Raw genomic sequence first — 17,027 nt, 5'->3', positions numbered from 1 at the left:
GAACTGAATAAATAATCCAGATTCCCAACAATCTCAATGTTCAGATAATATGCCCAAATTATGTTTTGCAGAATTTCTCACTTTTTACTAGTGTTCAAAAAGACAATTACATTCAAAATAAAAAGATATGAAAAAAGGTGCTACTGAGTCAATTCCAAGATTTCCCTTCAATGTTCAAAAAAAAAAAAAAAAATCTAACAGCAACAAAGCAGAAGATCGTCTGTAAGATAATAAACAGCCGACAGGGTTTAACAGAGTCAGCCAAGAGTGCACACTGTGTCACATGACACACTACACAGAGTGGTGTGAAGAACACGTCCAAGAACCAGAGCCATCAATGTAACGTACGGACCGTACAGTGCTACGGAAGGCACCACCACGTTGACGCCACTATGCCACAAAACGCCAGCGAAACCCTTGAGTTACCCTGCAACACGACACGTACACTGCTGCAAAGCCCTGTGCACTCAATGTGCGCATACGAGGTCGAGTGAGTGATACGTAAAAGTCTTATTGCACGTGCTCATCTACACCAAAAGGAATAAAACGTTCCACACTGTAAACATAATAGAAAATCCTGTTGTATGTTGAGGTGACCAGGCACTGTTCAGGCTTCTTGACCCTTTTATCTCATCAGGCTTTTACCCATCCAAACAACACACATTTCAGTGCTGCTGAATTCTACACTCATCTGTTCATTTCAGAAATGTGTGCTGTTCATCAGGTTTTGTTGCTTTTTTTTTTTTTTTTAATATAATTGCACTGTTTGGTACAGAAAAACATGCCGTAGTGCAGAGAAGATTGAGTGGTTCAATCCAGTAACTCCTATCACTTCTCAACAACTGCAAGTGTAAGATTCCTCCTATTTCTTAATTGTGTCAATTTATTCATAATTCTGTGGCATTACAAATGCACATATCGACTCTGCTCAGGATTTTTAGAAAATCCTGCATTATATTATTTGTGGAGCAGTGGTCTACTTTTTGATCTAATTACAGTTAGAAATTCAGCTTTCATCATGAAACTAGCATTTTAATTTTTTTTTCCCAGTTCCCCAGTTTACGATAAACCCTAAGTATGTGTAATGGTAAATACTATAACAGTCAAAAATATAACAGCCAAACCACCACCTGGTGGCCACATTTGTGACCATATCGGTAACTGTTATTGTTGCTGCTATGGAAACTTATTTTACAGAATAAACAATACAAAAAAACACCTTGGCTGTTAGAAACAGTGTCATTACATACTTTGGCTATCATAGGGTGCTCAGACAGTGTTCCTTACAATACTGTCAAGGACAGCTAGGACCCCCTCACCCCTTGGTCACAATAGCTAGAAGGGACAAAGGCAAAGTGACCATGTGTCATTTATTTTTTATCAGATCAGAAACAAATGGTCTCTATGCTGCCAGCTAGGTGGGGCCAAATTAGACAAAGCCTATTTTATGCAAATACTGAGTAATGCCACACAGCGACTACCCGTCTAAGTGAAAGTAGTGCAACAGCAGTGCAACTTAGATTGGCTGGTTGTTATATTTATAGATATTAATAATAAAGTTCATGTTTAAACTGTAAAACATCAAGCTTCAATTACATTTCTTTGACATAAGGGTTTGACCAGAAAATGTTGTAATCACTGCCATTTTAATGTTCATATCAGCTGAAATTCAGTATTGTAACTTTTTACTCCATAATATCAGTATCATATTGGTCAAGCTCTAAAAAGTACTGTGATGTAAATATTTGTGCCCAGACCTGTACACCGATGATTTCATTAAAAAAATTCTCATATGGTTGACGTGTATTATTTCAGCACATCTTCCACTTTGTTGTGTGGACTGCATACAGGTCCATATGCTCTTTACATGAAAAACTGAGCCATCAGGTTGACCACACCTAACATGATCAGGAAAGAGTGAAAGAGTGCCGATGGCCAACATAGCGCCCCCTGTCTTTTCAATGAGATCATGTGGACTAAGGCAGGAAAGACGAAAACCAAGGCCAGGCCACAGGTGGCACCAGAGAACCTGTGAGTGACACAAAGCTGCTGTCAGAATACACCACAGGGAACAGCGTTATGACCTTAAAATATCTGTAACACAAACAATATGTTAAATAAATTAGCAATAATTCTCTCTCTCATCTTGTCACACTTCTTCCACAGCATGTCTTTTTCCTGATTCTCTCTGCCCCTCCCTGGGCCTGGTTCTGCTGGAGGTTTCTTCCTGTTAAAAGGGAGTTTTTCCTTCCCACTGTTGCCAAGTGCTTGCTCACAGGGGGTCGTTTTGACCGTTGGGGTTTTTCTGTAATTATTGTATGGCTTTTGCCTTACAATATCAAGCGCCTTGGAGCAACTGTTTGTTGTGATTTGGCGCTATATAAATAAAATTGATTTGATTTCTGTATGTTTTCTGTTCAGGTTTTATAACCTAATGCTATTCTTGATGTGACCAACAACCTGCTGTAACACCTTAATATAAACCTTAATAAAAATGCTGTGGTTTCTGATTACTTTGATTAGAAGTGATGATTAATCAAATAAATTTCTGGATTATTAGAAAACTGTAAAACAGACAAACATAAATAATAATAATAGCTGAGGTAAAGTAAAAATTAACCAGGTCATTGAATGATTGGCAACTATATAATTAAAGTGTCAACATACCGTATAATGGATCCAATATTGGGATAAAACGTGGCCATCAGCACACCAGCTCCAACAACAAAGATGTTCAGTGCAAGAATGTGGAAGAAACTATAGAGACAACATAAAAACATTTGCTATTAAAATTTAACAAAAACTGTGAATGTAAAAGTGCACTAGAGGCATTTCTCACTTCTCATTTTGTCTTGTGATAGCACAGAAACAGAAAAATTAATGGTGGTTCCTTTGAGCGGCATCATAACATGTTGGGTTGCATCCCTCTGCATTTCACTGCCAGCAGAGGTCATTGTTCCTCCACAATAATGTACAGCTTAGACACAGAGCCACATGCCTTCTTTCATTTGTCTAGAGAAAAATTATAAAAACCTTCCCTGAAGGCTAAATTTTCAAAAAAACAGATGGCGTTGAACTAGCAACCAATACAGTCTATAACAGTGGCATCATAAATCATGTGGGGAGTTCCGACTTGCACAAGGGATTCTGGTAAGGACACTGTGACAGCCAGAGTAGAGAGGCACTGTAATGCCTCTGCCTGCTCATCCAACATGGCAGAAAACACTCCAAAACTGCAGCATTTCTGTGTAACTTTTCTCATATGTAAAAGCTAGTGAGAAATGAACACTTCTAAAAACACTGTTTTTGTAACCTGATAACACCTTTAAAGGGATTTACAAGACATCTCACAGATGTCAGCGTGCACGCTACATGTGTGCACATCACCCAAGGTTAAAGGTAACTTCCGGTTTTTCCTAAGGGTCATGCAGGCCAACGCGCACGTCCTCTTGCAGACGGCATTAAAAAGAAATCATCAATCATTCTCCCAGATAAACATATTTTCTTTATTAAAATAAGATATAATTTTGCAAGACGTTTCTAAAATAATCCAACATTATAATGCTTGGATTTCAGTAGAAACTAAATTATGTCAGTTTAGTGAAGTTTGGGTGACCCTATATCGTTAATCAGTGAAATCACTTACTGAGTCAGTGGTTATAAAGAAACTCTGCAGTCATCTAAGGACTACACAGGAGTCAAAATGCAAAAATCTGCCAATCATATTGAAAAGTAAACCACTTTGTCTGGTATATATACAGTAGTGTTCAGAATAATAGTAGTGCTATGTGACTAAAAAGATTAATCCAGGTTTTGAGTATATTTATTATTGTTACATGGGAAACAAGGTACCAGTAGATTCAGTAGATTCTCACAAATCCAACAAGACCAAGCATTCATGATATGCACACTCTTAAGGCTATGAAATTGGGCTATTAGTAAAAAAAAAAAAAAGTAGAAAAGGGGGTGTTCACAATAATAGTAGTATCTGCTGTTGACACTACAAACTCAAAACTATTATGTTCAAACTGCTTTTTTATCAATCCTGTGAATCACTAAACTAGTATTTAGTTGTATAACCACAGTTTTTCATGATTTCTTCACATCTGCGAGGCATTAATTTTGTTGGTTTGGAACCAAGATTTTGCTCGTTTACTAGTGTGCTTGGGGTCATTGTCTTGTTGAAACACCCATTTCAAGGGCATGTCCTCTTCAGCATAAGGCAACATGACCTCTTCAAGTATTCTGACATATCCAAACTGATCCATGATACCTGGTATGCGATATATAGGCCCAACACCATAGTAGGAGAAACATGCCCATATCATGATGCTTGCACCACCATGCTTCACTGTCTTCACTGTGAACTGTGGCTTGAATTCAGAGTTTGGGGGTCGTCTCACAAACTGTCTGCGGCCCTTGGACCCAAAAAGAACAATTTTACTCTCATCAGTCCACAAAATATTCCTCCATTTCTCTTTAGGCCAGTTGATGTGTTCTTTGGCAAATTGTAACCTCTTCTGCACATCTTTTATTTAACAGCGGGACTTTGCAGGGGATTCTTGTAAATAAATTAGCTTCACACAGGCTTCTTCTAACTGTCACAGCACTTACAGGTAACTCCAGGCTGTCTTTGATCATCCTGGAGCTGATCAATGGGTGAGCCTTTGCCATTCTGGTTATTCTTCTATCCATTTTGATGGTTGTTTTCCGTTTTCTTCCACGCATCTCTGTTTTTCTGTCCATTTTAAAGCATTGGAGATCATTGTAGATGAACAGCCTATAATTTTTTGCACCTGCATATAGGTTTTCCCCTCTCCAATCAACTTTTTAATCAAACTACGCTGTTCTTCTGAACAATGTCTTGAACATCCCATTTTCCTCAGGCTTTCAAAGAGAAAAGCATGTTCAACAGGTGCTGGCTTAATCGTTAAATAGGGGACACCTGATTCACACCTGTTTGTTCTACAAAATTGACAAACTCACTGACTGAATGCCACACTATTATTGTGAACACCCCCTGTTCTACTTTTTTTTTTTTTTACTAATAGCCCAATTTCGTAGCCTTAAGAGTGTGCATATCATGAATGCTTGGTCTTGTTGGATTTGTGAGGATCTACTGAATCTACTGGTACCTTGTTTCGCATGTAACAGTAAGAAATATACTCAAAACCTGGATTAATCTTTTTAGTCACACAGCACTACTATTATTCTGAACACTACTGTATGTATGTGTATATATATATATATATATATATATATGTACTTATTTATTTATTTATAGTGCAAAAACAGCAATAATGTTGACAAAGTCAATTTGAATTCGTACAGAAACAGTTTGTAGCATCCGTTATGCTTAGTTATCGCATTACAGGATAACAGTACTGTGCAAATATTTTAGGAACATTTAATGCATCATAAAAGTAGAAAAATGATAAAAACCTGATAAATGTAAATAAATAAATGAAATATGTGATGAATTTCAACTTTAATGATGTGAAAATTAGGTTGTATTTATGTGTGATTTTTTTGGTGTATAAGTCACACCAGAGTACAACTCACAGGACCTCAAAACTATTTTAAGAACACTGTGACTTAAAGAGTAATAATCATTTTAATATTGCATCATCATTTGCAACTGTGTTTGTGTGGTATTCTACTGGCCAGTACATTTACAAAGAAATTATTATTATTATTATTGAATTAAAAATAACAATTGAAAAATGTGAACGAATCCTGACGGGAACTTTAATTCGTCCATATTCCGTGTTGCTTTCTGTCTTGATGGTTCCTCATTGTTTGCAAAGTTCCCGTACCCTCAGTGTTCCATTCGATTGTTGTCCAACTTCGTCCAACCTCCCAAGTTCAACATCTTGCACGAACATTGACAATATCTGAACAGATCAATAACTAAAGATCCGACGAGCTGAACGTGACTCGTCCATGTGTGGGACAAAAAAAAAAAACAACATTTTAATACAGGAACAAGAGCAGCAAGAACGTTTGATCAACTACTTTATTTATGCATGTTGCAGATGTCTCTGGCAGCAACGTGCATGTGCGTGCACACATTGTTGTAGTGAAGACAGACCTGTTATCAAGAGAACCAGATCCTGCAGCTCCAAAGCATCAAGGTCACCATTCATTTCATTTTTTTTGTTGTTTTTTTTTTCTTAGTTTCTTAGGTCTTTTCTGCACTCTGCACCCACAGGCTTTTCGGTGATGGGAGAAGTGCCGGCTCATTCGTCCACTTTTTCTCGACGATTTGTGGGTTTGTCACTTTTTTTTCCTTCGTTCAGCGATCACCGTGTGCCATATGACTGGGCATTTAGTTTTGAAATACGAGTGGAAATAAAATCTTCTTCAGGACATGATTAGTGAACATATATGAGGGTCGACTGAAAAGTTCTGCCAACAAAGTGATTATTCAATAACAAGCAAGATATTGAAGTAAAACTGGTACAAGAATAATCCTTTACTTATTGACTATCAATACACCAAACAGTTTTTGCCTACAATTTCATGCAAGTGCAGAATCACCTTTGATTTAACATATGCAGTTGGCAAAAACATAGCGATGTATATAGATGTGCATTTGAAACATGATGTAATTGAATTCCTCTGGTGAGAGGGTTGTGCACCTGTAGACCTTCACTGACAAATGAATGTGGTCTGTACAGTCAGGATGTGGGGTAAGGACTTTGAAGGATGGAAGGACAAAAATCCTTCCAAAAGTGTGTAGGCCTGATGTGATAAATTGTGTCGGACGATATATTGCCTCCGAAAAAATGTGATAAATGATAACATCAGGATTATTATATATGTCGTTCATCCTAAATCAGTGATTCATATTTCAAAAAAAAAAGGTGCTGTGGGCTAACAAAATTTTCTCAATATGATGGGCCCTTCTCAATGGACCTTGTGCAAAGTGAAATAAAATACAATGATTCAAGAGCTGTGATTTTTTTTAATCTATTGTAACAGCCATAACTTATGCAATTCAAGTACAAATACGATGCAAGTTTCATATTTCATTATCTTGTCTTATATTTCATGTCATTTGATGTTGTCAGGGGTGCCAAAAAGGGGAAGAATACAGAAAAGGATTCTGGGGGCCCATGATTGACAGGGGCTCAGAGAGGCCCCTAAACAATTATAATTTTGAGAAGATAATATGGGGCATGGCCCAGTAAGATTTCTTTTCATGGGGTCAAAAATCCCTGGCAGTGCCCCTGCATGTTATACATAGATCATAAATAATGTGGAATGGTGGAAATTACGGCAATAGTGTGGGACAACTACATTTTGTTTAAAAAAAAAATCACTACAGTCGTATGACATTGAATACCCCAATTATGTTTTGATTATTTTACTATTTTATTCAGAGATATTTTAAAACATTAGAAAAAACATTTCTTTACCATTCATTTTTATCATTGAAGATCATACGTCTGGGTGTGGGACAAGCACAAAATGGTAATATTTGCATATAATGATGCTGAAAAAAGGTGAAAGTCATCATAGACTACTAGAACAAATTTCTTAACACACTTTCATTGTAAAGATAACTATAAAAGTGTGAAATTTCTCCTTTTTTCTGTTTTTCATACAATATGATCAAAGGACATAATAAGTGCCCGTAGTCTAAGAATAACCCTAGTACTGAATGGCCACAGCATTGGTGCAGTGTTCAAAACTTACATACTCTAGGGAACAGCAAAGAGCTGCATCAGGCACCAAGAGACAAGGTATAAATGTAAAATTTCATTTTTCATTATGTTTTTGAATTTCATTACATTACTTTTCATCTACAGTGAATGAATTCACTTTCTTTTTTCTTTTTGGAATGAATTCACTTTCTTTTTTCTTTTTGGATGTGTCAAACCAGACAGCCTTCAGTATTTTGGCATTAAGTTCTTTGATTTTGAGCAAATGACAACATTGCATACAACCTCACAATGTACATTTAAAATCATGGTAGGCAGCATCGCTATTCGGCAAACATCCCCATCTTTGCAATCTAATACTAATTCATATACAACCCCAATTCCAGTGAAGTTGGGACATTGCGTAAAATGTAAATAAAAACAGAATACAATGATTTGCAAATCCTCTTCAACCTATATTCAATTGAATACACCACAAAGACAAGATATTTAATGTTCAAACTGATAAATTTTTATTGTTTTTGTGCAAATATTTGCTCATTTTGAAATGGATGCCTGCAACACATTTCAAAAAAGTTGGGACGGGGCAACAAAAGACTGGGAAAGTTGATGAATGCTCAAAGAACACCTGTTTGGAAACAGGTGAGTGTCATGATTGGGTATAAAAGAACCATCCCCAAAAGGCTCAGCCTTCACAAGCAAAGATGGGGTGAGGATCACCACTTGTGAACAACTGCGTGAAAAAAATAGTTCAACAGTTTAAAAACAATGTTTCTCAACGTTCAATTGCAAGGAATTTAGGAATTCCATCATCTACAGTCCATAATATAATCAGAAGATTCAGAGAATCTGGAGAACTTTCTACACATAAGCAGCAAGGCCGAAAACCAACATTGAATGCCCGTGACCTTCGATCCCTCAGGCGGCACTGCATTAAAAACAGACATCATTGTGTAAAGGATCTTACCACGTGGACTCAGGAACACTTCAGAAAACCATTGTCAGTTAACACAGTTCGTCGCTACATCTACAAGTGCAAGTTAAAACTCTACCATGCCAAGTGAAAACCATACATCAACATCATCCAGAAACGCTGCTGCCTTCTCTGGGCCCGAGCTCATTTGAAATGGACAGACACAAAGTGGAACAGTGTGCTGTGGTCTGATGAGTCCACATTTCAAATTATTGTTGGAAATCATGGACGTCGTGTCTTCCGGACAAAAGAGGTAAAAGATCATCTAGATTGTTACCAGCGCAAAGTTCAAAAGCCAGCATCTGTGATGGTATGGGGGTGTGTTAGCGCCCATGGCATGGGCAACTTACACATCTGTGATGGCACCATCAATGCTGAAAGGTACATCCAGGTTTTGGAGCAACACATGCTGCCATCCAAGCAACGTCTTTTTCAGGGACGTCCCTGCTTATTTCAGCAAGACAATGCCAAGCCACATTCTGCACGTGTTACAACAGCGTGGCTTCATAGTAAAAGAGTGCGGGTACTAGACTGACCTGCCTGCAGTCCAGACCTGTCGCCCATTGAAAATGTGTGGCGCATTATGAAGCGCAAAATACAACAATGGAGACCCTGGACTGTTGAACAACTGAAGTCGTACATCAAGCAAGAATGGGAAAGAATTCCACCTACAAAGCTTCAACAATTAGTGTCCTCAGTTCCCAAACACTTATTGAGTGTTGTTAGAAGGAAAGGTGATGTAACACAGTGGTAAACATACCACTGTCCCAGCTTTTTTGAAATGTGTTGCAGGCATCCATTTCAAAATGAGCAAATATTTGGACAAAAACAATAAAGTTTATCAGTTTGAACATTAAATATCTTGTCTTTGTGGTGTATTCAATTGAATATAAGATGAAGGTGGATTTGCAAATCATTGTATTGTTTTTATTTACATTTTACACAACGTCCCAACTTCACTAGAATTGGGGTTGTACACTGGCATACGCCGATTAAATCGTCACGGTGTGAAAAAGTCCCTTAAAGGGCAATATATCGAGGCAAGCAAAATTATAGTGTTCATCTTTATATGTTGAACGTTAAGTCAATATAGTAATTATCCTGACAGGCCTAGTAATGGGCGCTCCATGGACAGCATCAAGTGGGGGCGTGATGGTGTAGTCCTTATAGCACTGCCAACTCTCACTGATATGTCGGCACTTCTCAAAAACAGGATTCAAGTAGGTTCGCCCAGGAAAAGACAATTCTTCAGCTTAAGAACGCTAGTCCACACGCGAGGGGATAAAATTTTACAAGCTCTTACCACACACGCCACACAGCTTTTCCAATGTGAAAGAACACCGGAAGGGACATCGTTACATTAATGATACAAATGTGTAAGCACCTGAAGGAATGCAAAAATGTGTCCGGCGTAGCTGTTTGGAAAGGGAGGGGGGCTACATGGAAAAGTAATGAGACTGACTGATAGAGAACATTCCAAGCTTTAAGTAGATACATGATTCATGTGAGTATCTGGCTTGTTATTGAAATAATTGTGTAAGAGGCAGAACCTTTCAGCCAACCCTCATACATGAACTACCCTGGTGACACTTTACAACTGACACGATGTGTGTATATGTGAAAAGGCCAACATTTGACCAAAGGTGACTGAACGAGCCATAGGGTTCCACCCTTGTCATATACAAGACAGAGGATGAATGCAACACTTCGACCTCTGCCGTATGAAGGCAGCAGAACACTTTACTCAGCACAAACAAAAATAATTACCCCAAAAAGGATTCAGTATTTATCACGCATTTCTTCTGTGCTCACCTTGCAGAGGAGTGTGTCACTTTTTTTTTATGACAGCACTGACACGTCACTGAAATGTTGTTTTATGTTATGTCATTCAAAAGCTAAACTATGTGGATTAGAAGAAATAATGTCATAATGTTGGATTTTCTCTGAAAACACTTTCAAGATCCACGGTGGCAGGTCATCTGTACAGCAGCCGTGACATGAGACACAAATAATGTCAGACTGATTTAAGTGGTAATGAAACGGCAGGTCAGTCTAACAGCTCCAGATTTTACATGCCTTCAGAATAACTTAAAACCAAAATGTTGTTGAGTGATGCAGAAGGTCTTACCTGGGGTAAGGGTTGCCAAAGATCTGACCCATCACCTGGACCCGTACCAGGTATCCGAGCAGTGGGTAGACTGTGACCATCTGGAAGAGGAGGCAAGCCCGAGCCACAAAAACCATCACGTCAGTGCTTGGAAAGTTATCCAAAAAGTTCTACAGGGGGAAGAAGCAAGCTGTGAGTGTAGTGAAGCCGTTCTCCTGATGTTCTTTTTTTCCAGGGGGTGGAGGAGTAACAGGAAGACAGAGGTCAGGAATGAGAGGAACAGTAGTAGCCAGTAAACCAGTACGGATCAGTATGTCTAGTATTCATAGTGTATTTATACTTCAAACTGTTTTTTCTTTTTTACTTTCACTTTTGATACTGTGTGCTGCTATACAATGCTGCTGGAACCTCAATTTCCCTGAGGGAGTCTTAACAAGGGATTAACAAACTACATCTGCACAAACTGAATTCCAACTGAAACCCTGATATAACCTGGTGCAATCATGTAAGCACACAAAACTGCATTCTAAATAAATAAATCACACTGCACTGTCCCACTGTAGTCAAAACAGTGTGACTGACAATAAAAATGCAATTACCATTTTTTAAACTGGATGCTTGTTTCATGAAGAATGTTTGTCACATCAACTTCCTCATGTTAAAAGGTCAAAATATGTCCTTTTCTGCTCTGCTGTTATAGCTGATTTGTGCTCACAAATTTCTTTTGACATCTTCACATAGTGTGCTCCCAAAGTCTGAAGTTTCACTGAGATCCAAACACTGGTTTAGGAGGAGTGACTCTTACAAGTCTCACGGACAGACAGATGAGCAGACAGGGTGAGTCCTACACTACCCCAAACCAGACTGAAGGAGTGTAAAAGCAGTGAATCCAAAATATCCACTCACCTGAGGAACACAATAAAACAATGAAGATACAACACATGAAAAAAAGGCCATCTTACCGGCTGGATGCAGTCTTTAAACAGGGGAGGTGTGGGAAAGGCAGCAAAGACCAACACTCCCACATACAGATACGTTAGACCGACAAGAAGATAAGCCACAGACAGGTCACGCACCTGATCAGAAAGAAAGATTTACCTGTAAACTTGCACGTCCTTTGAGGCTAATAAACTGCGACCACCACTGATAACTCACTTCATCACTTCAGAGAACAACAGCAAAGATCTCAACCTCAGTGGGATAGCACAACAGGACACAGACACCCTATGAGGTACAACTTCACACAGGATTTCATGGGATGTTTGAAGAAAACAATATAAATGACATGGAAAAAGTACTGTTCATTACACTCATGTGGCCAATGTCTACCAGAATTCCAAGGTGCACACTTGAAGGTCTTCTTACCAAATCCAAAGAGCCCCAGAGGGGCTGTGAGGAGGAAGAAGAAACAGAATAAATGGTATATAACCAATATATAATCCGTTCCCACAGTTTTTGGAATTTATCTTATTCATGGGTATGAGATACAGTACATCCAGAAAATATTCACAGTGCTTCACTTTTTCCACATTTTATGTTGCAGCCTTATTCCAAAATGGAGTAAATTCTTTTTTTTTCCTCTCAAACTTCTACTCACAAGACCCCATAATGACAATATGAAAAAAATGTTTCTGAAATTGTTGTAAATGTATTCAAAATAAACAAAATATAATCACATCTACATATGTATTCACACCCTTTGCTCAATACTTTGTTGATGCATGTTTGGCAGCAATTTTAGCCTCAGGTCTTCTTGAATATGATGCCACAAGCTTGGCACACCTATCTTTGGGCAGTTTGTCCATTCCTCTTTGCAGTCCATCAGGTTGGCTGGGTAGCATCGGTGCACAGTCATTTTCAGATCTCTCCAGAGATGTTCAATCAGCTTCAGATCTGGGCTCTGGCTGGGCCACTCAAGGACATTCACAGAGTTGTCCTGAAGCCACTCCTTTGATATCTTGGCTATGTGCTTAGGGTCATTGTCCTGCTGAAAGATGGGGAAACCAGTCTGAGGTCAAGAGCACTCTGGAGCAGGTTTTCATTCAGGATGTCTCTGTACATTGCTGCATTCATCTTTCCCTCAATCCTGACTCGTCTCCCAGTTCCTGCCACTGAAAAACATCCCCACAGCATGATGCTGCCACCACCATGCTTCACTGTAGGGATGGTGCCTGGTTTCCTCCAAACATGACACCTGGCATTCACGCCAAAATGCTCAATCTTTGTCTCAGACCAGAGAAGTTTGTTTCTCATGGTCTGAGAGTCTTCCAGGTGTCTTTCGGCACACTCCAAGTGGGCTGGCATGTGCCTTTTACTAAGGAATGGTTTCCATCTGGCCACTCTACCATACAGGTCTGATTGGTGGATTGCTGCAGAAATGGTTGACCTTCTGGAAAGTTCTCCTCTCTCCACAGAGGAATGCTGAAGCTCTGACACAGTGACCATCGGGTTCTTGGTCACCTCCCTGACTAAGGCCCTTCTCCACCAATCGTTCAGTTTAGATGTGCGGCCAGCTCTAGGAAGAGTCCTGGTGGATCCAATCTTCTTCCATTTATGGATGATGGAGGCCACTGTGCTCATTGGGACCTTCAAAGCAGCAGAAATGTTTCTTTACCATTCCCCAGATTTGTGCCTTGAGACAATTCTAAAGGTCTAAAGACAATTCCTGTGACTTCATGCTTGGTTTGTGCTCTGACATGCTGTCAACTGTGGGACCTTATATGTAGACAGGTGTGTGTCTTTCCAAATCATGTCCAATCAAATGAATGTATCCCAGCTGGACTCCCATTAAGCCATGGAAACATCTCAAGGATGGTCAGTGAAAACAGGATGTAATTTCCTAGTATTTTTATTTTTAATAAATTTGCAAAAATCTTAAAAAAAAAAAAGCCTCATTTCAGTTTGGCATTATGGGGCATGTGTGGGTGATTCTTAGACTACGGGCACTTATTATGTCCTTTGATCATATTGTATGAAAAACAGAAAAAAGGGGAAATTTCACACTTTTATAGTTATCTTTACAATGAAAGTGTGTTAAGAAATTTGTTCTAGTAGTCTATGATGACTTTTTCACCTTTTTTCAGCATCATTATATGCAAATATTGCCGTTTTGTGCTTGTCCCACACCCAGACGTATGATCTTCAATGATAAAAATGAATGATAAAGAAACGTTTTTTCTAATGTTTTAAAATATCTCTGAATAAAATATCAGTAAAATAATCAAAACATAATTGGGGTATTCAATGTCATACAACTGTTGTGATTTTTTTTAAACAAAATGTAGTTGTCCCACACTATTGCCGTAATTTCCACCACAACACTGTAATGTCCCTTTAAACAGTTTGTATGAAAGATTGTTTGGGTAGTTTCTATGGAGATAAACAGTGACATGAGAGCACATTTATATAGCGCCAAATCACAACAAACAGTTGCCCCAAGGCGCTTTATATTGTAAGGCAATGGTGTGGTGGAAATTACATTTACAAGGCCAATAGTCCCCGTAGTTAAAGAATCACCCGTGTGTAAAATTTTGAGGAAAAAAATAAATTTCATTCATTTTGTAATAAGGGTGTAACGTAAAATGTGGAAAAGGTGAAGCTCTGTGAATACTTTCTGGATGCACTGTAAATAATTTTGTCAGTTCATACAGTGAAGACATTATTCTTCTGGATCTGCATACGTCTCTGAGCAACCAAAATCTATTCTCTGCTCAAGAAATGTGTTTTTGTGTTTGTTATTATGCACACTAACACAATTGTATCTTAATGTGTTTTTTTTATCTCGATTGGGAATTTCTATTGGTATGACACATTGCTACTTCAGACTTAATAAAGTGTCTGGTTGCTGTGCAGGGTGAATATATGTCGGGGTGCACAAGGCTCACATTGTTCTCTTGATGCTTATTGTTCTTCATTAATGTGATGACGCAGTTGTGAATGAAGAAAGCCAGAGTGAGAACACCGGTCAGCTGAGGGAAGAGCAGTCGGAACTCTGGGAATGACAGAAAGAGAAAAAAAAAAGTGATGTTACACAATTTGTGGCACTTTACATTCCTGACTGTAGAGCTCACAGAATAATTTTATGTTCAGAAGTATGCATATTATCATATCCACCCTCATTACAGGGAAAGAAGGAAAAACAGGATGAAGTGGTCAAATAAAGACAAAAAGAAAGCTCTACATGGTTTTACTGAGGTGTAACAAAGTGGTGTTTGTTTCCTCTCTGAATAATGCTGAGCATGCCTTTTGGTTGCATGGAGGAGGAGAGCTTTTCATCCAGACTGAAAGAACTCCTGTTCAAGGTTTAATGACTTTACAACATTCTGGACACTACTGGAAAGTGTCATGACAGGTAAGTCACAGCAGTGCTTCTTTAGTTCTTGTGGCTTTTACAATGTAGCCCAGCAGGAAACCATAAATGAAACTGTTTGTGTGCAACAACCAGGTGCTGCACCCAGAAGCACACTGACAGCAGTAAACTGGGAGAGTCACTGGAACTCATACAATGAACTGTTCATACTGTTGGATTTTCAGTTCATAGGAAATTGGGATTAAGGGTCAATTTTTCAGTCTCCTGCAGGTACTATTCAGTTTTAATAATTATACCTCATTTCTCCAATTTATGGGAAACACTAAGTTGAAGAAACACATAAAATAATTGAGTTTTGAGTAAAATCAACCACAGAATATGTTTAATTTTTATTATTGCACTTTAAGGAGGCAACTGAAAATTAAAGTTACTGTGGAAAGCAATAAAGTGAAAGACCTGAAGAATTATATGCACATAGTTCACCTGGAACAAAGGACTTGGGTGCATGGAACCAGTGGAACTCCAAGTGGAAGCCAAGGCGAGCAGTTTTAATGGAGACCAGGACTATCAGGTAGACCACGGATATGGTGCCTGGACAAAAACAAAAAGGATAGTTAAAGTATTATACACACATACACACAGGACTGGACCAAAATCCCTGCTGCAGTGTGTGCAAACCTGGTGAAAAACTACAGGAAACATTTGACCTCTGTAATTGCAAACGGCTACTGTACCAAATATTAACACTGATTTTCACAGGTGTTCAAATACTTATTTGCAGCAGTAACATACAAATAAATAATAAAAAAAAAAAAATCATACATTGTGATTTTTTTTTAGAATATGTCTCTCACAGTGCACATGCACCTAAGATGAAAATTTCAGACCCCTCCATGATTTCTAAGTGGGAGAACTTGCAAAAATCGCAGGGTGTTCAAATACTTATTTTCCTCACTGTATTACGAGGACTGCTTATATATACGTATATATAGTTTTATTTATATATATATATATATATATATATATATATATATAGTTTTATTTATATATATATTTATATATATATATATATATATATAAAACTATCTGTTCTAAATGTACCTTAACGGGATATTTGAAAAGTGTTTATTGTGTGGTCAACTTATAAACGCAACACTTTTGGTTTTGCTCCCATTTTGTATGAGATGAACTCAAAGGTCTAAAACTTTTTCCACATACACAATATCACCATTTCCCTCAAATATTGTTCACAAACCAGTCTAAATCTGTGATAGTGAGCACTTCTCCTTTGTTGAGATAATCCATCCCACCTCACAGGTGTGCCATATCAAGATGCTGATTAGACACCATGATTAGTGCACGGGTGTGCCTTAGACTGCCCACAATAAAATGCCACTCTGAAAGGTGCAGTTTTGTTTTATTTGGGGGGATACCAGTCAGTATCTGGTGTGACCACCATTTGTCTCATGCAGTGCAACACATCTCCTTCGCATAGAGTTGATCAGGTTGTCAATTGTGGCCTGTGGAATGTTGGTCCACTCCTCTTCAATGGCTGTGCAAAGTTGCTGGATATTTGCAGGAACTGGTACACACTGTCGTATACGCCGGTCCAGAGCATCCCAAACATGCTCAATGGGTGACATGTCCGGTGAGTATGCCGGCCATGCAAGAACTGGGACATTTTCAGCTTCCAAGAATTGTGTACAGATCCTTGCAACATGGGGCCGTGCATTATCCTGCTGCAACATGAGGTGATGTTCTTGGATGTACGGCACAACAATGGGCCTCAGGATCTCGTCACGGTATCTCTGTGCATTCAAAATGCCATCAATAAAATGCACCTGTGTTCTTCATCCATAACAGACGCCTGCCCATACCATAACCGTACCGCCACCATGGGCCACTCGATCCACAACATTGACATCAGAAAACCGCTCACCCACACGACGCCACACACGCTGTCTGCCATCT

The 17,027-nt window shown here is 38.7% G+C and overlaps 1 protein-coding gene across 2 annotated transcripts in view; it reads right to left on the bottom strand.

Moving 5' to 3' along the window:
* Positions 1 to 662: 662 nt before the first annotated feature.
* Positions 663 to 17,027, bottom strand: part of slc38a9 (solute carrier family 38 member 9) — a 44,509-nt gene continuing 28,144 nt past the window's right edge. For both annotated transcript variants that reach the window (XM_034192536.1, XM_034192537.1), the window contains 6 exons: positions 15,540 to 15,647; positions 14,632 to 14,738; positions 11,710 to 11,823; positions 10,769 to 10,917; positions 2,668 to 2,757; positions 663 to 2,029 (listed from right to left, as the gene is read on the bottom strand). In XM_034192536.1, coding sequence (XP_034048427.1) covers positions 1,864 to 2,029; positions 2,668 to 2,757; positions 10,769 to 10,917; positions 11,710 to 11,823; positions 14,632 to 14,738; positions 15,540 to 15,647 — 734 coding nt within the window. In that variant the 3' untranslated portion in view covers positions 663 to 1,863. The remainder of the gene's footprint in view (positions 2,030 to 2,667; positions 2,758 to 10,768; positions 10,918 to 11,709; positions 11,824 to 14,631; positions 14,739 to 15,539; positions 15,648 to 17,027) is intronic.

The sequence above is a fragment of the Thalassophryne amazonica genome, chromosome 17, assembly GCF_902500255.1.
Source record: "Thalassophryne amazonica chromosome 17, fThaAma1.1, whole genome shotgun sequence".
Classification (NCBI taxonomy): domain Eukaryota; kingdom Metazoa; phylum Chordata; class Actinopteri; order Batrachoidiformes; family Batrachoididae; genus Thalassophryne; species Thalassophryne amazonica.
Note: the sequence above shows the minus strand (reverse complement) of the source record. Positions and strands in the feature narration are given on the sequence as shown.